The 24839-nt window shown below is 44.5% G+C and overlaps 1 protein-coding gene across 3 annotated transcripts in view; it reads right to left on the bottom strand.

The window, feature by feature from the left end:
- The window catches only part of RBSN (rabenosyn, RAB effector), a 31797-nt gene extending 7955 nt beyond the window's left edge, over nt 1-23842 (bottom strand). The window contains exons 1-9 of one of the 3 annotated variants that reach the window (XM_049862664.1): nt 23753-23842; nt 20908-21227; nt 16260-16400; nt 13750-13850; nt 12848-12893; nt 12573-12734; nt 10376-10617; nt 8537-8607; nt 313-399 (exon numbers count right to left, since the gene is read on the bottom strand). In XM_049862664.1, coding sequence (XP_049718621.1) covers nt 313-399; nt 8537-8607; nt 10376-10617; nt 12573-12734; nt 12848-12893; nt 13750-13850; nt 16260-16400; nt 20908-21055 — 998 coding nt within the window. In that variant the 5' untranslated portion in view covers nt 21056-21227; nt 23753-23842. Of the gene's footprint in view, nt 1-312; nt 400-8536; nt 8608-10375; nt 10618-12572; nt 12735-12847; nt 12894-13749; nt 13851-16259; nt 16401-20907; nt 21228-23643 lie in introns of all 3 variants that reach the window. The other 2 variants (XM_049862663.1, XM_049862662.1) reach the window with 2 other exon arrangements.
- Between the last annotated feature and the right edge of the window lie 997 nt (nt 23843-24839).

Genomic DNA, 24839 nt, shown 5'->3' with positions numbered 1-24839 from the left:
TTACCCCAATTACCTCACAGGGTAATTTTGATAGAATAAACGAGTTACTCTATATAGAAATATTCAGCGATGGGCACACAGTTGGTATCAATACATAACTCTTATTCCTTTAAAAGTACCAAACATTGGAAATCCTTAACTAAAAGTTACTGTGATACAGCGAGAGCCAGAGTTGTCACCTTCCTTGGCCTCCCCCTCACACATTTCCACTGTCCCTGAGACTCTGGGTGAGCCCAGGTCTGCTAGCCGTCCACCACTTCATTAAAACACAGCACCTTCCCCACTCAAACCAGCAGATGGGACAGGCCATACCTTAAGGCGTCTATTAGCTCATACGCTTTCTGCACTTCCACGCGAAGGTCATTGGCATGTTCCAGACTGTAGGTTGTCTCCCCAGCACTGAGGAGAAATCACAGAGACATCTGATCTAAATTTCATCGTACGGATTGAAGAATGTAGTGTAAAAGGGCTCTAAAGGTTTAAGGCCTCACAAAGGCAGATGTAGCTAATTTTCTCAAAGTAGCATCTTGTATGTAATGAAGGGCTCACTCCTCTTCACATTATAAGTGCTAATTAACTGGAAGCTGCTTTCCAGTTTGCACTCATCAGAGGGGCAAACTCATGCCTAGGACTCTGAGGACTAGCTCCTACACTCATCACTAAAATAAATTGGACTGAATCTACTTTGGAGACCTGACGGCATAGTGGTTAAGAGCTCGGCTGCTAACCAAAAGGTCAGCAGTTTGAATCCCCAGCCGCTCTTTGGAAACCACATGGGGCAGTTCTACTCTGTCCTACAGGGTCACTGGGAGTTGGAATCAACTTGACAGCAACATGTTTTGGGATCTACTTCAACCGACTTGCCCTAAGTAATTTTACTATGTCCAGTAAAATATATGAGGGGGTTTACTAAATGAGTTGGCTACACTACACTAGGGCAGAAAACCACTTGGCTTTTCTCACTCAAACATTACTCAGGGAGAAGAGGAATAATTCCGAGAGCTGATAAAGGAATCCCAGTACAAGCAGCCGCCTGCAGGGCACCATGCTGACTGATCCCTACATGAGAAAAGGACTTTGCCTTCACATCAGGAAGGGAGAGAGCGACTCTGCCTAGTGTGGAGGCAGAGTATCAGGGAAGGCCCAGTAAACCAGTTGCTGTTGAACTGACCTGGACTCATGGTGACCCCATGAGTAATAATAACTATGATCTTTCAGAAGTAGATTGCCAGGCCCTTCTTTTAAGGTGCCTCTAAACAAAAAAAATCTGTTGCCATCAAGTCGATTCCGACTCACAGCGACCCTACAGGACGGAGTAGAACTGCTCCATAGTTTCCAGGGAGCACCTGGTAGATTCAAACTGCCGACCTTTTGGTTAGCAACTGTAGCGCTTAACCACTACGCCACCAGGGTTTCCAAGGTGCCTCTGGGTAGATCCAAACCTCCAACTTTCAGTTAGTAGCCAAGCACTTAACCATTTCTGCTACCCAGGGACTCCTCAGGGAAGCCGAGAAGTGGCCTAACTCAAGTCTCAGAGGAACAACAGAATTTAGCATGTGATGTTATAATTACTCATTTACAAGCCTGTCACCTCCACCTGACTGCTAAATTCTGAAGGCCTGATTATAGCTTTTCATCTGCATATCCTCAGAAACTAGCAATATGGACCAAGCTTAATCAATGTCTATTGAGAGGAAAAACAACTCAGATCTCTCCACTGTTAATCCATCCTCAGAAATGGCCGCTCAGCTCCCTGTCTGAGGCCGCAGAAAGTTAAGTCCGCCGAAAGGGTAGCCAAGTTTACCTATTTTACCATCTATAAAATAGTCCTAAAAATCCATTGCCATTGCATCGATTCTGACTCATAGCGATCCTACAGGGCAGAGTAGAATTGCCCCATAAGGTTTCCAAGGCTGTAAATCTTTTACGGAAGCAGACTGCCATTTCTTTCTCCCGTGGAGCAGCTGGTGGGTTCAAACTGCTGACCTTTTGGTTAGCAGCCAAGTGCTTTAACCACTCCGCCACCAAAGCTCCTTATAAAATAGTCCTAGCTGGAAAAATACTGGTATGTACTGTAATCTGAGGATCTAGTAAGGCTGTTTGATCATCTCTGACTTCAAAGTTTACAAAAAGAACAGCACATTGGAAATGAGAAGACCTGAGCTTTGTCTTAATATCTCTAAGTCATCTGAAAAATGACAAAGTTAGCACAAATCTGAAATTACGTTCCCTGGTCTCAATCACATCAACTGGTTTTATGTCTCTCAGATGTGCCTATCACATCTGGTGTTACCTTGTTCATTCTTTGCTCACTCGACAATCGTCTGTCCTCCCACTAAAACGTAAGCTCCGTGAGAGTAGACACTATCTTCACCCTTCACTTCTGTATCCCCAGCACCTAGAACAGTGCCTGGCACATAACTGGTGTTCAATAAATACCTGTTGAATGAATGAACGCATGAATGAAGGGCTTAAAGCAAGGCTTCAAACTGGTTTGTTTCAGTTCGAACCCCTGCTGAGAATTTGCATTTCCACCTCAGATATACTGAATCAGAATCTATATTTTAACAAAATGCCCAGGAGATTCCTATGTATAGTAAGTTTTGAGAACCACTGTTCTCCTAGTGGTTCTCCGAATTGGTCCTTAAACAGCAGCATTAGCATTGCCTTTGAACTTGTTAGAAATGCAAATTCTCAGCCAGGGTTCGAACCAGACGGAAGCTGTTTGAAGCCCTGGCTTAAAGTCCTTCAGAACTGGTCTTTGAAAAAAAAAAATGGTCTTTGAAGAAGGAGTAAAAGCAGTAGCAGCTCCCAGCTAGCCAGGGAAGCCCATTAAACCCACAATGTATCTGAGGCACAAAGCAGAAAAGCAGCCAGACTCGGGGACAGAAGCCCCCTTGGATAACAACTTCAGGAGGAAAACACTGAGTTGTAGCTCAAACGACCAAGAACGTACCTCTCCTGGCTGTTGTCTCGGTAGAAAGGAGGTCCCCTGCCCTAATTTCAAACCAATGTGGGGAGGGACACTGATTACAGTGCGTTTCAGGGAAGAAAGGCTCAGGAGCATGAGACAGGTGCTTCACCAAGGATTCTCAAATTAGGGAAGGTATGTATCAGAATCACTGGGTGCTTCTTCCAAACTACTCACAGAAAGGGCAGTGTGTTCCAATGATGGAAATGATCGCCCAAGCAACTGCAGTTAGCCAAGAAAATGTGTCCTTCTCTTGCTGTGTTAGAACAAGTGCTCTAGGCTGAGGAATAGACAGAGGAAGGATGGGGTCCAGGAGTGCACATGCAGGTAGGGGAGGGGTGTAGGACAACGGCGGCCGAGCTTGGCAGGTCAAAAAAGGGGTTTTCCTCCTCTTCTGTTGTCTGCTGCTGGGTAGTACAGACACCTAGTTTCAAGGATTAGGGGAAGTGAGGACTGGGGCTGGTGACCCTACAGTGATTGCCTGGCCTTCTTTTCATTTCCTTCCTACCTCTTCTCCCCTTCCTGTTGGTTGGGAAACACTGGTGGAAGGGAGTGGGGGAGGGAGCAGGGGAAGGAAGAAGGGCCCCAAGGCACTGCAGAGTCAGGGAGAAATATAGGGGAAGGGGGATTCTTCAACAAACCAACTGGATTTAGCCTTTCATATTTTTTAAAATAATATTTAATTATGTTTTCATTGAAAGTTTACATAGCAAATCAGGTTCCCATTCAACAATTTCTATACGAATTGTTCAGTGACATTGGTTACATTTTTCACAATGGGTCAACATTCTCATCATTTCCGTTCTAGTTCCGTTTCCAGTAATCTAGTTTCCCTGCCCCCTCTACCTTCTTATCTTGCTTTAGAGTGAATGCTGACTGTTTGGTCTCATACTGATGAGTTTCTAATGGACCACAGTACTTGTGAAGGTTAATGTTAACTGTCAACTTGGCTAGCCTGTAATTCTCAGTGGTTTGCAGACAGTATGTATCACCTCCCATTTTGTGATCTGATGTGAGTAGCCAATCAATGGGAGAGGAGTTTCCTTGAGTGGCCTGCATTCATGATATAACAAATGTCCTGGCAAAGCTTGCTCCCTCTCAACCCTGCACTTGTCTCGTCATCCTCTGACCTCCAGTTCTTGGGACATCATAAGCCTTCAGCCAGCTGCCTGCCCAACAGATTTTGGATTTGCCAGCTCCCTCAACCCCGTGAACCAGCAGCCTGCCACCAGACTTGCAGGTTTTGGGTTCATCAACCCTGCAACCACATGAGTGAGAAGCCTCCAACCCTCCTGACCCATGGATTTGGGACTCGCCAGCCTCCATAACTGCCTCGACCATTTCCTTGAAATAAATCTCTCTCTATGTATTTACATATATGCATATATGCTTCACTGGTTTTGTTTCTCTAGAGAACCCAGCCTAAGACAGGACACATGGGGATATTCTTTATATTATGAGCCAATCTGTTATTTAGGTGATCTCTAGGAGTAGTTTCGACTCAAAATTTAAAGAATATCTCAGGGCGATAGTCTCAGGAGGTCCTCTCGTCTCAACCGGTTCAGTAAGTCTGGTCTTTTTAAGAATTTGAGTTCTGTTCTACATATTTTTCTCATTCTATCAGAATCCATTTATTGTGGCGCTGATCAGAACAGTCAGTAGTGGTACCCGGGACCATCTAGTTCTTCCAGTCTTAGGATAGATGAAGCCATCATTTGTATAGACTATTAGTTCTGTAGACTAGTTTCTTCTCTGAGTCTTTGGTTTCCCTCTTTCTCTTTTGCTCCAGACTAGTAGAGACAAATAGTTGTATGGCTGCTCACAAGCTTTTAAGACCTCAGATACTACTCACCAAACTAGGATGTTGAACACAGACTTTACGAGCTGTATCATGCCAATTGACTGAGTTGTCCCACGAGACTACAATCCTAAGGCTCTGAACCCAGTAAACCACTCCAGTGAGGTATTTGTTATTGTTTTTTTTTTCTTAAGAAGTATCCGTAATTGTGTCCCCTATGAGCTTTATTATGTATATGAATATACATGCATGTACACACATACATGTATATACATATGCACACAGATATACCTATACATGCACACATATATATATAAGCAGTCCCCAGGTTATGAACATCCAACTTTATGGACAATTCATACTTGAGAACAGACTGCCATAAATCCTATTATATTAAAAATTTGAGTTAAATACAATGGTTCATACTAATAAATGCACACACTACTTTGTAATACTCATGAAAACACTGCATGGGTGGAAGGCCCTTTATTCTTTACCCATAAAAGGCAATGGACACAGTAATGGGCTTTTAAGTGTTTTATATACATTAAAAAAAAAAAAAACCCATTGCCATAGAGTCAATTCAGACTCATAGCGACCCTATAGGACAGAGTGGAACTGCCCCATAGAGTTTCCAAGGAGCCTGGTGGATTTGAACTGCCGATCTTTTGGTTAGCAGCTGTAGCTCTTAACCACTACGCAACCAGGGTTTCCTTTATAAACACAGAAAGGTAAAATATATACTAAGACAAACATTTGACTGGGGAAAAAAAAAAACCTGTTGACTGACACTAAATAAGAACCGCATGTACCTGTTCCAACTTACCTACAAATTCGACTTAAAGACAAACTTAGGAACGGATCTTGTTTGTAACCAGGAAGCTGCCTGTACACATATACTTGCCTATACACATATATGCGTATATACCTACACATGTAACCACACATATATTTTATGGTTGTTGTTGCTATTATTACAAAATTGTATACTACAGCATTTACCAAAAATGTTCCTTATTCTTGTGTACTTACAGTGACAACATTGACCTTGGTCAAGCTGTATGCACTTCACCCACATTCAGTGTTACCTCTCCCATCACCAAAAATAACAAGTGTCCACTATCTAGAGAGTGATTCCACCCCACCCACCCATCTCTGGTAACCACCCATGAGCCTTCGTCTTTATATATCTATTCTTGTCTTCTTATAAAAGTGCATTCATGTAATATTTGTCCTTTTGTGACTGACTTATTTCACTGAGTATAATGTCCTCCAGATTCATCCATGTTATGTTTTGAGGACTCATCATTATTCTATATGGCTACGTAGTACTTCACTGTATGTATGTACCATATTTTTTTATCCATTCATCTGTTGATGGGCACTTAGGTTGTTCCCATTTTTTTGCTATTATGAAGAGTGCTGCAATGAATATAGGTGTCCATATGTCTGTCTGTGTCTCTCCTTTTAGATCTCTAGGGTATATATGCAGGAGTGGAATTGCTGGATCATAAGGTAGTTTTATTTCTAGTTTTTTGGGGAACTACCATAGTGGTTGTACTGTTTTACAATCCCATCAGCAGTGGATTAAGGTTCCAACCTTGCTACACCCTCACTAGCATTTGTTGTTCTCTGTTTTTTTTTTTTTTTAATCAGTGCCATTTTAGCTGGGGTGAGATGGTATCTCATTGTAGTTTTGATTTGCAGCTCTCTAATCGCTAAATGGCTAATCGCTGTAAGTCGGAATCAACTTGACGGCACTGGGTTTGTTGTTTTTTTTTTGTAACGGCTAATGATCAAGAGCATCTTTTCATGTGTTTGTTGGCCGCATAAATGCCCTCTTCGGTGAATTATCTGGCCTTTCATATTTTCGAAGCCTCAAAAAGTCAGGAAACACCTTAAGGACCATACTAACAAAAAAGTTCATTTTCTTTGAGTATGAGGCCACACGGTGTGTTTTTGTAACTGCATGTACCAGTTCAGTATACAGGCGCCTTCTCCCCAAAAATGCTTAACACAAATTTCCTCAAACAAATTAGCACTGTCATCTGGACTCATGGGAAGAGGGTCACAGGCGTGACTGGAGAAGGTGAATGAAGGAGGCACTTTATTCTTTACCCATAAAAAGTAATGGATACAGTAATGGGCTTATAACATCGCAGTCAATATCATGAAATAAAAGCCAAGCTTATCCCCTTTGTTTTCTGGAACATTATGAAGTATTGCCACAGTAAATGTCCAAATAAAAACATAGTTTTTTCCTAAACAGGCACATTTAATTCTACATGCATCACTACAAAGGTGGCAGGTAGGCCACACAGGCTTAAGACAAAAGCAGAAAACTCTCAAATTGAGAACACTGGATACCATAATTTTTTTCCTGCAGATTGGGAAAAAACTGCTGAGATCTGATTCTAGTAGTAGCACCCCCAAATTCTAGCTTCCTAGCCCTCAGGAGAAAGGCTCTTAAACAGCAGTCAATAACCTTTATTTGTGAAGGGCCAGGTAATAAATACTTTACATTTTGCAGGCCACACGGTCTCTGTCACAACCACTCAGCTCTGCTGTTGTAGCGCAAAAGCAGATGCAGCCACTAAGCAGACAAACAGGAATGGCTGAGTTCCAATACAATTTTATTTATAAAAACAGGTGGCCATAATAAGTGTTGGTGAGGATGTAGAGACATGGGAGCCCTCATACGCTGCTGGTGGGAATACAAAATGGCGCGGTCGTTTTCTAAAACGGTTTGGCAGTTCCTCAAAAAGAAACACAGAATCACCGTGTGACCCAACCATTCCACTCCTAGGTAGGTATATATGCCCCAGAGAAATGCAAACGTGTCCCCACACAAAAGCTGGTGCACAAATATTCACAGCAGCATTATTCTTAATAACGTAGAAAGAAGTAGAAACAACCCTCATGTCTATCAACTGACGAACGGATAAAGAAAATGCAGTATACACAGACAACGGGATAGCACTTGCCCATAAAAACGAATGAAGTGCTGACATGTTACAACACAGATGAACCTTGAAAACACTATGTTACGTTAGGGAAATCAGTCATAAAAGACCACATATTGTATAAGTCCATTTATACGAAATGTCCAGAACAGGCAAATCCATAGAGCCGGAATATAGACTGGGGGTTGCCAGGGGCTAGGGAAAGGGAGGAACGGGGAGCAGCTCATCAATGGATATGAGGTTTCCTTTTGGGGCAATGAAAATGTGTTGCACCTAGACAGAGGTGGTGGTTGTACAACACTGTGAGCGTACTAAATGTCACTGAATTGTTCACTTTAAAAGGGTTGATTTTATGGTACGTGAATTATATTTCAAGTTTTTTTTTTTTTCAAAAAAAAAAACATGTAGCAGGCTAGATCTGGCCCATGGGCCATGGTTTGTAAGCCCTGCTCTAAAGGAAATGCCTTCTTTCAGCCCTGGTACCCCATTTGCCCAGGCAAGGGCATGAGGCCCACTACCCTCCCCTCACTCCAGATGCTGCCCCCAGCGCTGGTGCCTATGGTTCAAGGCCCATCCCAAACCTGCTCACTCAGCATAGCTGGAGATCACCTGAACATGAGGGCACGTTTTTACAAAGCTCAAGTGATTGTAATGTGGCCCCACTGAAATACAGACATTGAGACAGTTCTCTGGAGTTAGTCACAGAAGAAAAGCATGGCCTGAGTTAGGTTTTCATTTTCAGAATTGTCAAAACGTCTGAAAAGATTCACCACGGAATCAGGAAAACAGAGAGGAGGAGCTTACTTTAATGCTGCGGCCATCCTGATGTATTCAGGAGCTTTCCGGTCAACTTTCTCCATGTAAAGTCGTAGTTTCTAAGAAGAGAAAAGAAGAGGTAAATGTGGAAGCCAATGGTGGTGATGGCTGCACAACATCAGGAACACAATGGCACTGAATTGCACATGTAAAAAAAATTGACATGGCAAATGTTTTGTTACAAACATTTTTCTAAAACGTGGTAAAAAAAATGCAGAGCTGTTTTTATTTTTTAGGCTGTTGTTATAGATATCCTGATTATCAAAACTACTTTGTAAGCAGAAAGAAAACCATGCTGTAAGGAAAGAGAGGGTAGAGCTTTTGACAGGATGTTTTTGAGAGAAGAAGGCCTTCCGGGACACAAGTCAATGTGTCTACCACCCAGGCAGAGAAGAGGAATTAGCTGCTACAGTCCTTCTTGGCCAGGTGATGCCAGGCAACAGCAAGACACCAGCACAAGGCATGGCTAGGGTTCCCCTCAAAAGAGAGGGAAGAAAAAATACACTGGCTGTTCATGAAAAGAAGACATCAGTCATGAACTCCACACGAAGAACGGATAAGAGCTACATTGGTAGCTGAGCAAGGGCTTAATTCACACCATTTCTAGTAGCCTGGGTATTTTCATAGTGACTCCAGAAACACAGCCATTATGATACAGAACTGCTAACAGTGACCATTCGGTGGTCATCAGACAAAAGTACACTCTTGGCCTGCTCAGGGTTTTTCTGGAGCTGCCTGGGCTGCTCTCCTCCTCCCCATCTCCTACACCTCCCTGCCCAACCCCACCTGGCTAATTCCTGCTCCACCTGCAGGTCTCACCTGGCCACTGGGAGGCTAAGCCCAGCCTCACTCCCAGATGTCTTGGTCTAAATCCCATGCTCTTTGCATTACAGGCAGTGCCCAGTAAAGAACATCTGACTTAAGGACAGCTGGTACTTGCCCTTTAATGTCATGTAAATTTGCCCTCATTTTAAAACAACTGAACCAACCCCTACTCACAACAAATCCATCATCACAATCACCTTCACTCGCTCCATGTGCAGCTTTCAAATCACTGGAAAGGCTTCGAGCCTTTTCTTGCACTAAAATCAAACCATTGCCACTGAGTCCGTTTTGACTCATAGCGACCCTATAGGACAGAGTAGAACTACCCGATAGGGTTTCCAAGGAGTGGCTGGTGGATTCGAACTGCCGACCTTTTGGTTAGCAGCCAAGCTCTTAACCCCTGTACCACCAGGGCTCCATTTCTTGCACTAAAGTAGGGCTAAATAAGAACTGTGTGTACCTGTTCTGACTTACCTACAAATTCAACTTAAAGACTTAAAGACAGAGTTAGGAATGATCTCGTTCTTAACCTGGGGACTGCCTGTACACCATGTTCCTCTTAAAGTGTGCATCTGTTAAAGGTGGTCTGGGGTCGCTGGTAGTAACAAGAGCTGAGGCATCTGAACAGACGTAAAGGGGAAATGCCAAACTTAACGGTCAATTTCCTAAACTCGTAGCCTAAGACTCCCAGGTGAGCCTCCCAGGGTGTGAACCTGCCCACACCATATGGCAACCACTATTTCAGCCCTTACCCCTGGGCCTCCAATGTCTCCACCCTGCCGCAAAGGAAGGGTAAGGACGCATGTTGGTTACGACATACCCGAGATGGTTCTGGGACTCACCCAGGGCCCTCAGAGCATGACCCTTTAGCAGAAACTTAAAATGATTCAAAGGAACCACTAACTTCACAAAGCATTCTCAGGACTCTGCAGGCCTGCACACAAGGAACAGCCGAGCCTGCCAGGCAAGTCAGAGGCAGAGCCCGGGACACACACGGCTCACCGCGTAGAGCTGCACGACGTCTGGCGTGTGCTCCTTCTCGTCGATCTGCCGCTCTCTCTTGAGCAGCGTGTCCTTGCAGTGCGTGCAGCAGCGGATGCGGTCGTCATCCTTCTCATCCAGCACCGAGCTCACGCTGCTCGTGCTGCTGACGCTGCCCCGCCGGGAGCCGTGGACACTGGTAGGTGACTGGCTGGGGCTAGTGTGGGTGCTCAGGGAGTCCTTGCTGGCACTGGTGAGCTTGTCTGTAAACCACAACACAAGACAGGCAGCAGTGACCCCCCAGCATCCAAGTATTCCACCTCCCAGGGCAGCAGCACATCTGTTCACAGGTGCTTGATCTGGGGGATAGGCAGCCCAGGCTCCTCCTACAGGCAAGAAGTACCTACACCTCTGCCCTCCTGGGGTCAGACTCCGGAGGGAAAGGACTCCCACTGCCATCCAGGGAAGGTCCAAACAGCCTAGGGTGGTCTGTCTTCAAGGCTCGGAGCCCCACCCTAACCTGGCCTCACCACGTACCACCTTCTTCCATTTTTCCTGTGCCTCAGACACACCCACATTCTCCCCCTTGACACTTTCCTCCATAGCCGTCCCCCATTCCCAAACCTCTCCTCCTATCTTTCCAGAGTGCAGCACAAGACATGTCCTCCAGGAAGCCTTCCCCAGTTCCTAAGGGTGAAAGATGCCGCCCTTATCAGCTCCTACACGCTGCCCATGCTGGGCACTTCCCACTGTTCCGCTTGTAAGATAGTTACATAGACACCCCAGAGCTTCCTGAGAAACCTATGACTCGGGGTGGAAGCTGTCTTATTTATACTTTCACCTTTAACATACCCAGCAGGGACACCAACTCCACAGCAGCTGAACAGGAAATGTTGGTTAATTAGCCCACACCACCACCCAGTGCTGTCGAGTCAATTCCGACTCATAGCGACCCTATAGGACAGAGTAGAACTGCGCCATAGAGTTTCCAAGGAGCTCCTGGTGGATTCGAACTGCCAACCTTTTGGTTAGCAGCTGTAGCACTTAACCACTACGCCACTGGGGTTTCCTTAATTAGCCCAAGGGAAGGAAAATATGCTACAAAAATATAGCTTATCAAGTCTCAGGTGAGTCGGTCTCCAAGACAAAGGCAAAGTATCAAGGTCAAGTGGGCCTGGTGGATGTTGGACAGATGCTTGGGCCCCCAGGTTGTCCAGACACCCTGTGGCCAACGGCATACACGGAGTCTGTGGGACTCTCCAGTGTTCAAGCCCACCTCAAATGTCCAGAAGCCAGTGAGATCATCTTCAGTGACTTTTAACCAGCTGAGATTCAAAGTCTGGGACCATCTAGTTCCACCTCACCTCTGTAGTCTCATTCTCACAGTTCTACACATGCACTCCATACTCCGCCAACTATTCCAATTGCTCATCCATTAACCTACTCTGCGTCTCTCCAAATTCCGTGCTCCTGCCTGGCACTCCGCCCAGCATGCCCTCCTCCCGCTCTCTTTTGCAATCCAACTCATCTTTCAAGGCTCCCCCGGAACCTCACCTTCCGACCCCGAGCACCCACGCTCCCGCTCTCCCTCAAGCGTCCACAGTACTCAGTCTCTCTCATATTATGATATGATAGCCTGTTCTACACAAGGGTGAGCTGTGAGTGGCTTTTATTCCAAAGGAAGTGACCAGCTCACTTCTCATTTTTCAAGTCCCTCTCCTAGTCTCCTTTACAAGCCCCACCTGCCCCATTCAGGCAGAGCTAATGAAGAGTTGATGAGCCTCTCCTGGTGCCTGACACACTTCTCTAATTATATTTTGTATAAAGCAACTATTTATGAGTCTGTATCCCCTGTTAAACTCTGGACTTCTGGAGGAACGGACTATGCCTTACAGACCAAAAAAAAACCAAACCTGTTGCCATCGAGTCAATTCCAACTCATGGCAACCTCATGCGTTACAGAGTAGAACTGCTCCACAGGGTTTCTTGGCTGACAGTTTACAGTAAGTCTTCTGATCCCTGCTATAGACCATTGTACCCCCAGCCCCAGCGCAGAGCCTGCAGGGAGCTCCTTGCAGTCAACGATCGAATGAATGAAGGTCTCATGGGCCATTAGTTTAAACAAAAAGGTCCCATGGTCCCAGGGGTAACAAGCTAATCCCAAGAGGAGATGAGAGCCCGGAGCCCACGTCCCCGGGGCTGCCTCAGCGTTACCTACTTGCCAAGGGAAGGTTGACGAACTCCATGCACTTCTTGCACATAATAGACCCGCAGAGGCGGCAGTGGTGGCGGCGGTTACGGAGGGTGAACTTATTTCCACAGTCTGGACAGAAAGGGACATCCTGGTCGTTGACCCAAGGCACCACTGACTTTTCTATTGCTTTGGGAAAAACAAACCAAACACCAAACAAAAAAGTGGGCCATTTTTACAAGAGATTTGGTCAGGGAGTAAGATAAAGAATAAAAAGAACGTGAACCAAGTTCTAGAGTTACCTCGAATCTTAGCAGATTCAGCATTCGTTCTGTCAAACGCAGTAAGCTGACAAGGAGAAAACAGTGCCAATGGAGTCAATCAGGAGATGTGCGCACTTCCCACAGGCAGGAGGCATCAAGTGGGAATGAGCACATCTGCATTTCTCGTGTCTCACCTGTCACCCCCAACCCCACAAGTCATGAAAGCAAGTTCACATGGGACAGAGTCTTAGTCTGCATGTAGAAGGCACCTCCCTTCCTATCTCTTTATTGTCAGTTACCCATGTGAGCAAGGACGAGGCAGAGCCGGCTACTGAAAGCAATGGGGGAACTCTCAGTTATCCACAGTTTTCTGCCCTACAAAGTATACAAGAAGAACTGTACCTGTGGTTGCTACCACGCCTACCACACAACCTAGGTTATACACCACAAGTATTACTAGGGTCAAAGTAAAACAGAGCGGTTGTAGCATAAGACATGCTCCCACACCACAGGACAAGAAGGCCCAGTCAGGTGTTCCCACCGTGTGCTGGCTCTGTCTGAAAACCTCCATAGGCCTGGTCACCAGTGTTCCTCTGTTTGCCATCAAATGATATCACACACTATGGCCCATGAAATGATACTGGCTGGGACACCCAAAAGAGAAAATCTGAGGGCAGAAAGGTTTTCCAGCAACCACTGGGCTCCATGGTAGGAAAAGGGAAGCCAGTATGGGGCAAGTCTGTCAAACTGGGCCCCTCCACTCAGTAGGACAGTCCAGGCTAGAAACGTCGCTCGTTCTCTGCACTCTCCAGGGAGGGCGTTTCTCTGCCAGCATCAGACATACACGACATACATGACACAGGCTGCAGAAATGTATCATTTTTTCTCCCAGAAAATATATATCTGTAGGAAAAAGAGTGTTTTGAAACAACAAAATTTACCTTCTCTAACCTGATTATTAACTTATTGACTTCGACAACATAGTGGTCAATTCTGGCAGCTCGGTGCTTTTTGAAATCGGAAAGATGGCTTCTCATAGCACCTAGAAGAAGGAAGGTGGGGAAGTAAGTGTCCCGTAATCTCTCTGATTGTACCCCTCTATCTTGCTGCTTATCTTCAATGAATTTCAGAAGCAAGTAAGAATTCTGGGACTGTAGAGCCTTACTATAAAAATTCAAAAACTAGGAAATTTTCTAAAATGTTAGTTACCTTGGTGGCCACAAAGTGCCATAAAAGAAACCTCAGAGTATAGTGGATAAGAGCTTGCACCCTACAGCCAGCCTGTGCTCAAGTTTCAATTCTGCCACATACTCTGTGACCTTGGACAAGTTACCTAACCTCTCTGAAACTTTGAGTACTCATCTATAAAATAGGGATAACAATAGTACCTACATCACAGGGCTGTTATGAGGATTAAGCAAGTTAAAATTTATAAACTCCTTAGAATATTGCCTAGCACATGAATGCCTGTTAAATAAAAAGGACAATAACCTTATCGGCGATTTTTTTTTTAATTCACCTCATACTTTACTTTCCAAAGTTGATACAAGATGGTTTCCCTCAGAATAAAAACAATCCTTCCCAAAATGGCCAAAAATGTGTAAACACTAATAAATGCCCTTGCAGGAGCTAGTTAAACAGATACTTCCTCTGTCCAGCAGCCAAGAGCCAGAACAAACCTCCCCAACCCAAATGGAACCACGCGGCTTATTGCCTCAATGTATCTAAAATATCCCCTGTTCAATCTCATCTCTTCCAAAATCCAACCCTGCCCCCTACCCTCCCAGCGCTCAGTTCACTTTCTCCTCCCAATGAACCCCTACTTTTAGGCACCGTGCCATATCTGGGATTTGTCACATGCCACACTCTTAACCATCCAAGCCTCTTTCTTCCCTAACCATGCTCTAACACCTAATTAAATTGTACTTTAGAATTCTTAGTGGTGATCATAGATATTAACTTCCAAAATGTGCCCTTCGCTTGACCTTCCACAATTTGTGGCCTCCTTCAGCAGCTGAAACAGGCAAGTTAATCAAAATCACCCTGATAATCTGACATCAGCTATCATGAACCAAGAATTCATATGCGTTAAATTTCTCCTTCATGCTTCTAATTAGCTTTCATATGTACAGTATTATTTTTAAAGCAATTTTCTTTTGCTTCACACTTTATTCTAGGATAATGCTGTCCAGTATAACTTTCTACAATGATAAAAGTGCTCCCACTCTCCAATATGGTAGCCACTGGTGGCACAATGGTTAAGAACTTGGCTGTTAATTGAAAGGTTGGCAGTTTGAACTCACCAGCAGCTCTGTGGGAGAAAAGACTTGGTGATCTGCTCCCATAAAGATTATAGCCTAGGAAACCCTATGGGGCAGCTCTACTCTGACATGTAGGGTCGCTATGAGTCAGAATCGACTCGATGGCATGCTGGAAAAGTGGTTAGTGTGGCTGAAGAATCAGTTTTTATTTCATTTTAAGTAATTTAAATTTAAATAGCCACATATGGCTAGTAGCTACCATACTGGGCAGCACAGTTCTAGGACTTTCTTCACCCAGAAAGATACCTTCCATAGTGACACTATTAGGATATGGTAGATGACCCTAGGTAAATATCACTTTCCCTCTTAGGACCTGTTTCCCCACCTACAAATGCGCATGAGCATCCCTACCATTCTACCTCACAAGGCTTTTGTAGAGATGATCAAGATGATGAATATCAAGGTAGGATAAAGCACTATGCATACAGAAGTTATTATTCATCCATTCCATGGACAGACAATATTTTATTATAATAATAATCGTTATCATCCAACAGTTAAAGGATATGCAAGATTATCTCGTTCATCTCAGAATGGCAAGATTTATTTTATAACAGCTTTACTGAGATGTACTTCACATACCATACAGTTCATCATTTAAAGCATACAATTGAGAGGTTTTTACATATATTCACAGAGTTGTCCAACATCACCACAATCAATTTTAGAATATTTTCATCACCCTAGAAGTATGATTATTTTGAAAGTAAGTAGAAGATACCATAATTATGTACTTCAGAAAAGTAAGTTGCACAAACCAGTGGCTCTCACTAGGTAGACAGCATCTTACATGAGGAGACATTCCCATCAATGGCGTTTGGGACTGGCCGTCAGGGAAACCTGGATCTACACTCTGTTCTGCAGTTTACTAGCTGTCTGACCCTGGTGGGTTCCCCTAGGGTGCAGTGAGGATTAACGGGCCACATATGTAAAGCATTTCAGGCAGTGCCTAATGCAAAGCAGACGCTCAGCTCCTCCTCCATTTTCTTCCCTCACTAGGACATAAAGTCCATGAGAAGCTTAGACCATTTCGGTTTTCTAATGCCTCTTCAGCCAACTCTTAAAACAGCACCTAGAGCATAGTAGATGCTCAATAAACATTTGCTGAATGAAAGAATGAACTTTCTTACCAAGTTCCTGGGGCTCCCACATGTAAGGATCAACCCCTCCATAGCTGAAAGACTCATATCCTTGAGTCCCTGACTCTGCTCGGTCATCTCCTTCTCGTTTCAACAACCTGTTCTTTGCTTTCTTGGCCTTCTGGACAAGACCTTGGAAAAAATGGAACAAATAACACAAATGAACCCATGAAGAACTTCCATTAAAGAGTCAAGGGAAATCTCAGAAAACAAGAGTTAATAAAAAAAATTGCCCTTTGTTTAAAAATGCTGAAGAAATGTTTGGATCCCAAATAAAATCCAACAATAAGCACACAAATACTGTATTACAAATACCACAGAGTAATACACTCACTAGTCAGTATTAGCAGTAAGTTGGTTTATATGGCCAACATATAGGCTAAATCCCTGTTTATTGCCAAATTTAAGAGTCCAGTTAAACAGAAGTGTTAAAATTAAACTTGATGAAAGAACCAGGGTGATGGAAGTACTTTTTCCTGTATCTTAAGTGGGGTGGTGAGGAGCCCTGGTGGCACAATGGTTAAGCATTCAGCTACTAACCAAAAGGTTCTGGCGGTTCGAACCCACCCAGTGGCTCCATGAAAGACCCAGCTATGTGCTTCTGTAAAGATTACAACCAAAAACCTTATGTGGCAGGACTACTCTGTCACGTGGGGTCGCTATGAGTTAGAAGCAACTCAATGGCACCCAACAACAACAACTAGGGTGGTAGTTACATGAATTTATACATTTTCAAAAATTTATATTGGATTATAAATTTACAAACTTTAGTGTATATTGGGGCCCTGGTGGCACAGTGGTTAAGAACTACGGCTGCTATCCAAAAGTCTGGCAATTCGAATCCACCAATCACTCCTTGGAAACGCTGTGGGACAGTTCCACTCTGTTCTGTAGAGTTGCTATGAATCAGATAGGCTCAATGGCAATGGGTTCTTTTTTGGGGGAGGGGGTTTATGTGTATACTATACCTCAATTAGGTAACCCTGGTGGTGTAGAGGTTAAGTGCTACAGCTGCTAACCAAAGGGTCAGCAGTTCAAATCCGCCAGGCACTCCTTGGAAAGTCTACGGGGCAGTTCTACTCTGTCGTATAGGGTCACTACGAGTCAGAATCAACTCGACGGCAGTGGGTATGGTCTTGGTTTGGTTACACCTCAATTAAAATAAATTTTTTTAAATCACATTCTACAGGACTAATTTATTTTTCCAGGGATTCATGAGTAAAACTTACCTCTGTAAGATTCAGCCAAAAAAAATTCTCAATTCTAAGTTGCTGACTCATTAATTTTCTTAAATCTTGGGTGATTACTACCCTTTTCTAACACTAGAATCTCGTAGAAAATATCAAATCTGATACAGTAGTAAATCTAATACAAAACGATATAATTTCTTTTACATTTAGTAGATTTGTAAGTAAGTTCCCATGACTTTCAAGCGCTGTCACCTGAATAACATTAAAGACACCCCTACAGTTTTTCAAAGGCCTAGGTAAATGCAGATGGTGGGGTGCTGGCTGGCAGGGGGTGAAAGTGATAAGATTATAGGCATGTCTTTGTTAGGCAGAAGAGCTAATAAAGCAAGCGCCCTGATTATCAGTCAGTCTGGGATGGCTTTTTCCAACAGCTGGAAAAATAAAGTCTACCAGAACTGAGGAGTCCCTGAGTGGTGCAAATGGTGAAGCACCTGGCTGCTAAGTAAAAGGTTGGAGACTCAAGTCTACTCAGAGGCACCTCGAAACAAAGGCCTGGCTATCTTGCTTCTAAAAAATCAGCCACTGAAAACACTGTGGAGCAAAGTTCTACTCTGACACATGCAGGATCTCCATGAGTTGGATTCAATTCGATGGCAGCTGGTTACCAGAACTGAAGGACACCCTTTAAAATGCATTAGTCTTTTTTAACAACAGGGAAGAGGAAATCACCTGACTGAACAAAGGGTCTAGCAGACAGGAAACTGAAGTAAGCAAACACCAATTCATTTTTGCAAATAAGACTAAACTGTGTTGAATTAAACAGGCAGTCTATACCATTTAACCACTATTAGGTGGCATAGAAAAACTGCCTGACAACCTTCCTAAGGTGGGTGTAGCCCTTCAAGTGGGGACAATTAAGAACAATCCCATATATTTTTAAAAAACATTTACAAAGCAGAAGCCACAGTTAATTTTCAACTACTGTTTTTTCAACTTACTGCAAATGTGCTAAAATGAAGCTGAACACACTGACAGGACATTAAAAAAAAAAAAAAAAAAAAAGCTGGCTCCAAAACCTGACAAAAACTTTAGCTCTTTTGGCTTTAACATTTTGCTTGCTTAAAATTAGCAAAGTCATAAAATTTCTAAGAATTCAGAGACCAAATGGCAAGATGATCTACTTCTGTAGAGCTTTTCAAAAATCTTCGATGTCAGCCTTTAAAACTTTACTTTCCTGATTTTGAAACACAGAAAACTGTAACATAAGCAGGAATTACCTCCTGACTAAAGGCATGACTACAGATGGTACTAAAGGAATGCTGAATTCAATCTTAGTTCTTCTGAGGTAAAGACACAAAAATAAAGCGGTGGGGGGAACTCTTCTGCTTTCAAGTTTCTTTCACAAGGAACAAAATTTCATTTCATGCCTATCAACGATATTACACATTTTTCCATTAAAAGACTAAAAGTATAAAAAAGAATAAATCCCTTTTCTAGAATCACAGAGCTACTAAGGGAAAAACCTGGTATTCAGTCATAGATCTTACTGCAAAAACAGTGTTCTTTCCACTCTAACTAAAATCAATCAAACCCACCGCCACTGAGTCACTTCCGACTCATGGTGACCCCGTGTGTTACGGAGCAGAATTGCTCCACAGGGTTTTCTTTGCTTTAATCTTTATAGAAGCAGATAGCCAGGCCTTTCTTCTGTGGTGCTGCTGGGTGGGTTTAAACTGCCAACCTTTAGATTAGTAGCCCACTCTATTATCCATAAATAGATTTCCATATCTATTATTCCTTAAATAATCTTAAACATCTTCCTCTAAAAGAAGGCTCATCACAGGCATCTGAGGGCATTCTTAATCTCTCTACCCACTGGCATCATCAACAGTCTTAGTAACACCATGGTATATGACTCAGTGCAGCTGACACAAAGACTGCAGGCTCATTGAAAATCATGGAGGCCCGTCAGTTGGCCAAAGGAAACTTAGGTAATCAGCAGTGATCTGCTTTTTTTTGCAGAAAACCGCAGTGCATCCTGTGATTGGATAACAGGGCCTCACATTACCAGTGATGCCCGTGTGGAAAGAGAAGCACTGAATTTGAAGATGACTTAAGACCTGGGTGCCAGGCCTTACTGTGCCAGTTCCTGTGTAACCTTGGATACTTACTCAACATCTCAGAGCCTCACTTACTATCTCTACCACAAGAACAACCGCCTTCCTGCAGGATTGTTGGGACAGTCAAAGGAATAACGTATGTGAAAGAGCTCTGAAAGCTATAAAGCACAATACTATTTTTTTTTGGAGGGGTGGGAGCTCCTAACAGTTATGGCTCTGCTCCAGCTTTTATAACCAGAAGCCACCTCACCCATCACGGCCCTCAGTATCTTAAAAATGTTTGACCCTGTCATGTTTCTGGATGGCAGTTATAGTTGTCACTGCCTTTAGCCATCTGAACTGAGAAGTGAGCCATGGAGTGAAACTCTATGAAAAATACCCGATTACGGGGTGCACGTGACTCACATGTTTAAAGGCCAAAGTCCACTCAGGAATCATTTCCTTTTCTCCCACCCAACAAAGAACTGTGAAGAATTGTGAATACAGCATCTCACCACCTTCAGAAATGCTGCCGGCTGTGAGAAGCAGGTTAGCTCAATCACTAGGAAAGCAAGTTCCAGAAGAGCTGCATCTTATTTGGGAGTAAGAATCTGAAGTCTAGGATGTACAATGAACACCATGTGTGGTCAAAATGACCTTTGGAAAACTCTTCCTTACAGTGTGTGAGGGGAGGGAGTATACTGGAACTCCCTGTACTTTCTGCAAAATTTTCCTGTAAATCTAAAACGGCTTTAAAAAATAGTCTGTTTAAGAAAGGAAACAATTACTTCTTCAACTCTCCGAGACCTGAGCCTCTGGAAGCTCAAAAGCCAAGTTTTAACTTTTTAGGTTGTTTCTCTCCGCTCTTCAGCAATGACCTTCTTCTTCCTGGGCTGCAGAAGGCAAAGTCCAGTTGGGGAAGGAAGGACGGCAGGAAGGATTCAATTTGTGACAGGTAAACGGGCTCATAAGGTACCTCCACTTTAACAGCAAAGGAAAGGAATTCCCAAACTCTCCTGGGGTAGTTAGTGGTTAGATATTTCACACAGTCCAGCAAGAGACAGCAGACTGTGGTGATTACTTTTACCTAGGTTCAAAGCCTCTGCCTCACTGTGTGAATTTAGGCAAGTTGCCTAATCTCTCCTCGTCTGGTGTCCTCACCAATAAAATGAGGCTCATAATCAGATACCTATAGTAAAGATTAAATTAATACACAGGAAGAACTTTGAACAATGCCTGGCACATAGTAAACACCAGATATGTGTTTGCTACTATTATACTAACTGATTTGATTATTATATTCTGGTAGCAACACGGAAGCTGATGAAAACCATCCCATGTGCCTCTTACTTTTAATTTGTCCTCTGACGTCACGATCTTCTCCTGAATGCTCTTCCTCGTAATGTGACTGAAGCTGATAGAAAGATTGCAGGTCCTTCAGGCACAGAGGGCAGAGGAAACCCTCCCTCACGTCCCCTGGGTCATCCAGGGAAGCCATGGCAGTGCCCTCTCAACCCCCACAAGGCACCAGCCTCATGCCAAAAGTCAGCTTGATTCCTCCACAAGGGGCCAGGGCTCCTGCGGCATTAGCTTAACGAAACAGCACACTGATGACGGGAAAGTGGCATCGCGGCCCTGGATGAGGTTTCCTCTCTGGAGTAGTAAGAGCCCTGAGAAAGGAAAGAAGAAGAGGGAAAAAACCCAATTCAGACAAATTAGCAGCAATTGAAAATCCTCTTTGTCTTTTCACAATTCAACAAAGGTTCTTAATGTTTGGTCACTGCAAGTTTAAGAAAGCAAACTACTTTTTCAAGTCCTTAGAACAAAAACACAAAGTCGTCTAAGATTTTGAGAATGTCACTGGACAACGGAAACTCACTGAAGCAGGAAGAAGAGAGTCTTGAGGACCAGAAAGGAAAATTCAACTTCAAAAGCAAACACAACACCAAGGCAATTCTTTTCACATTATTCCAAATGGTCCAACTTCATAATCTGATGCCACCGTGGCCGCTGAAGAAATTTCTGAAGTATTCATCACCAAGTAGTAGTTTTTATTTGACTCTCTTTACCTGGATCATTTATTCAACTGCATATATTGGGTTTTTGCTACCTGCAAAGCATCTGAGCCAGGAATGCAAAGACGAAAAAGACAGAGTGCCTGCCCTAAAAAACAAACAAAAAACCAGACCAAAACAAACCAAACACACACACACACAAAAAAAAAACCCATCTCAGTCAAAGCAGGAGCATTACAAAACCTAGTGTAATGAAAAGAACAATCTGTTTTGCGTTTTATATTTATAGAGCACTGTCTCACCAATGAGCTTACTAGATTTTATAAATCAGTTAGTGGCAGTTGAACAGCAGGCCCAATGTTCTCACTGCTTCAAAAACAAAAGGATTTCAGGACTTAATAAGTTACATTTTCTGGCTCATTGGGTCATGGCAAAGTCACTTCCAAGGTCGCCTAAGAAAGACTCCCAGCCATAGGAAGAATCCAGATAAAAACATTCCACGAAAGCAGAAATTTCTCCTCAGGGGAACTCTAGCCACACCTAGCTGTGACCCTCAGCTCTGGATGAACTTGTTCAGAGGGCCATTGAAGAGGGACTTTCTTGGCCCCAAACCTGAAGAGTGGCAGTGACCCAGAAACTAATCAACTGGAGACCCCAGGTCCCAGTTTTTTTCCTCTAGCTAAGAAATACTGGGGTTCAGTGGTAGAATTCTCACCTTCCATGCAGGAGGCCCAGATCTGATTCCCGGCTGATGTACCCCATGTGCAGCCACCACCCATCTGTCAGCGGAGCCTTGCATGTTATGATGCTAAATGGGTTTCAGGGGTGCTTCCAGACTAAGATGGACTGGGAGAAAAGGCCTGACCTGATTCCAAAAATAAGCCAATGAAAACCCAGTGGATCACAACAGTCCAGCCCACAGCTGATCATGGGGATGGCACAGGATCAGGCAGCAGTTCCTTCTGTTGTGCAAGTGGTTGCCATGAGTCAGGGGCCACCTCCATGGCAGCTAACAACAAACAACAACCAGCTTAACGACTACACACACGCAATTCCCAGCTCCTTTTCTAGATGGTCACGGAAACTGTAGCCCCAGGTCTGATCTGTTCTCTCTCCAGACAATGGTCCATCTGACATTCTGACTCTGAGAGCCCACTTCCTTCCCCTGCACTCACCCATAACCACCACAAATCAAATACTAACCACCACCGCCCCCACAGGCTCCCTCAGACTCACCCTTCACATCCCAGCCCAAACCCCACTTCCTCAAGGAAGCCTTCTCTGACTGGAGGCACACCCTCCATCTGATAGCACCTGTACTTCTTCACAACACTCATCTCAATTTATAATCACACGTACGTATGTAAAGTGACTAAATACACAAGACTGTAAGCTCTATGAGGGCAGAAACTACGTCTGTTTTCCCAACCATCATATCTCCAGGGTTTGGCACAGTGCCTGGCACACACATAGTCAAAACGCAGTAAGCCCGTGAATGAATGAAGGAACCCCAAAATCATATAGCCAAACACACACCACCTAACTGGACCCCACAACCATAACTGAATACATATGCAAGCTCCAAAACCCCAAATCGCACAAGAAATAAAAATAAAATCCACATATCCTACAACTACGCGTCCTACTTGAATGCTATCCTACCACATGCCTCACAGACTACACCTCCCGCAGCCGCGCTCACCACAGCCTCAAGACCGCATACAGCACTGGCCCACATAACACATCACGATTATGCACACGTCGTATAACCACAGACTGTTGGAAAAACCCAACCCCCATGGAGCACAGACATGACAACTCCACACGCCGCAGACACAACACAAACACTACAAACAACCCCACACAAACTCTGAGCACGAACGCTTCAACCTCACACAACCAGAGAACTGAACACAAGCATTCAGGAGACAGCCACCCGCTTCTCAGCCGCATAACCAAACACCAACCGTACGCTCCCCGCATAACCACACAGAGCCCAATCACTACAAGCACACACAAGCGAAACGCACAACCCAAAAGCCGCATCTCCCAGCACGTATGTCACACACACCGCACGCCCGCACGGCCGGCCTGTCTCGGTTGCCGAGTGGCGCCACGCCTCCGCCCTCCAGGCTCGACCTGGCTTCTGCAACCGGTCGGGGTTCCGCGGCCGCGCAGACCTGTCAGGTCCTCCCGCCGGGGCTGTGGGCCTTCACAGCCCCTTACACCATTGCAGCCGCCATCGCCATCCTCGGCTCGGTGCTCGGCAGGCGCGCCTGCGGAGGCGGTGCCAAAACCGGAAGGCAGGCTGGCAGACGCCCGTAGAGCGCCGAGTCTTCGAGGGCGTGAAGGGGCGGGAACGTACTCCACCCGCCCGAAGAGGACCGGCGGGCTATGTGTAGGTGCCTTAAGAACGGCGGGTAGCTCAGTGGTTAAAACCATCGACCCGAAATGTCGTTGGTTGGAAACCACCAGCGGCTCTCGCGGGAGAAAGACGTGGCAGTCAGCTTCATAGAGATTTACAGGCTTGGAAACCCTGTGGGGTCGCTATGAGTCAGAAGCCACTGGATGGTTTTTTGTGTTTGGATAATTCCTTTGTAAGGATCCTGGGTGGTGCAGTGGTTCAAGTGCTCGGCTGTTAATCGAAAGGTGGGCAGTTGGAACCCACCAGTGGCTCTGCAGGGTGGGGGAAGATGTGGCAGTCTGCTTTCTTTAAGATTACAGACTAGGAAACCCTATGAGGCAGTTCTCTGTCCTATAGGGTCGCTATGAGTCGAATTGACTTGACAGCAATGGATTGGGTTTTTTATAGTTCATTGTGCCAGTGAATGAGTCAGCAGAGGGGGTCTTTAACGCCTTCTACCCCCACTCCCAATTGCAGTTCTAAATTAATTCGAGAGTCAAAGTCCTTGAGAGCTAGAGTTGGAAGACTTGAGGAAAGCCGAGGATGTGGGAAAACTCGGAATAGAACCACATAAGTGTGTGCGCTTGGAATGAGAAGGCGTATCCAGTGGACGTACAATATGTTCAAATCTGTGACATTTCAAAAAACAGGATGGATTATTCAGCACTAACCACAAAGTATATAGAGACAAAACCTAATTCCAGTGCTGGTGAGACACTGGGCTTAGCAGTGGCCTGGGCTTCAGAAGCAAGAGCTGCAGAGCATGATGGCTTGGGCCTTGGAGTTCCAGATCCCTGGTCTTCCTTGACCCCTTTGATCCTTAGTATTACCATCTGTAAAATGGGGATAATAGTCTCCACCTC

Source organism: Elephas maximus, chromosome 20 (genome assembly GCF_024166365.1).
Source record: "Elephas maximus indicus isolate mEleMax1 chromosome 20, mEleMax1 primary haplotype, whole genome shotgun sequence".
Taxonomy (NCBI): Eukaryota; Metazoa; Chordata; class Mammalia; order Proboscidea; family Elephantidae; genus Elephas; species Elephas maximus.
The sequence above is the reverse complement of the archived record's forward strand: the minus strand, read 5'-3'. Positions and strand labels throughout refer to the sequence as shown.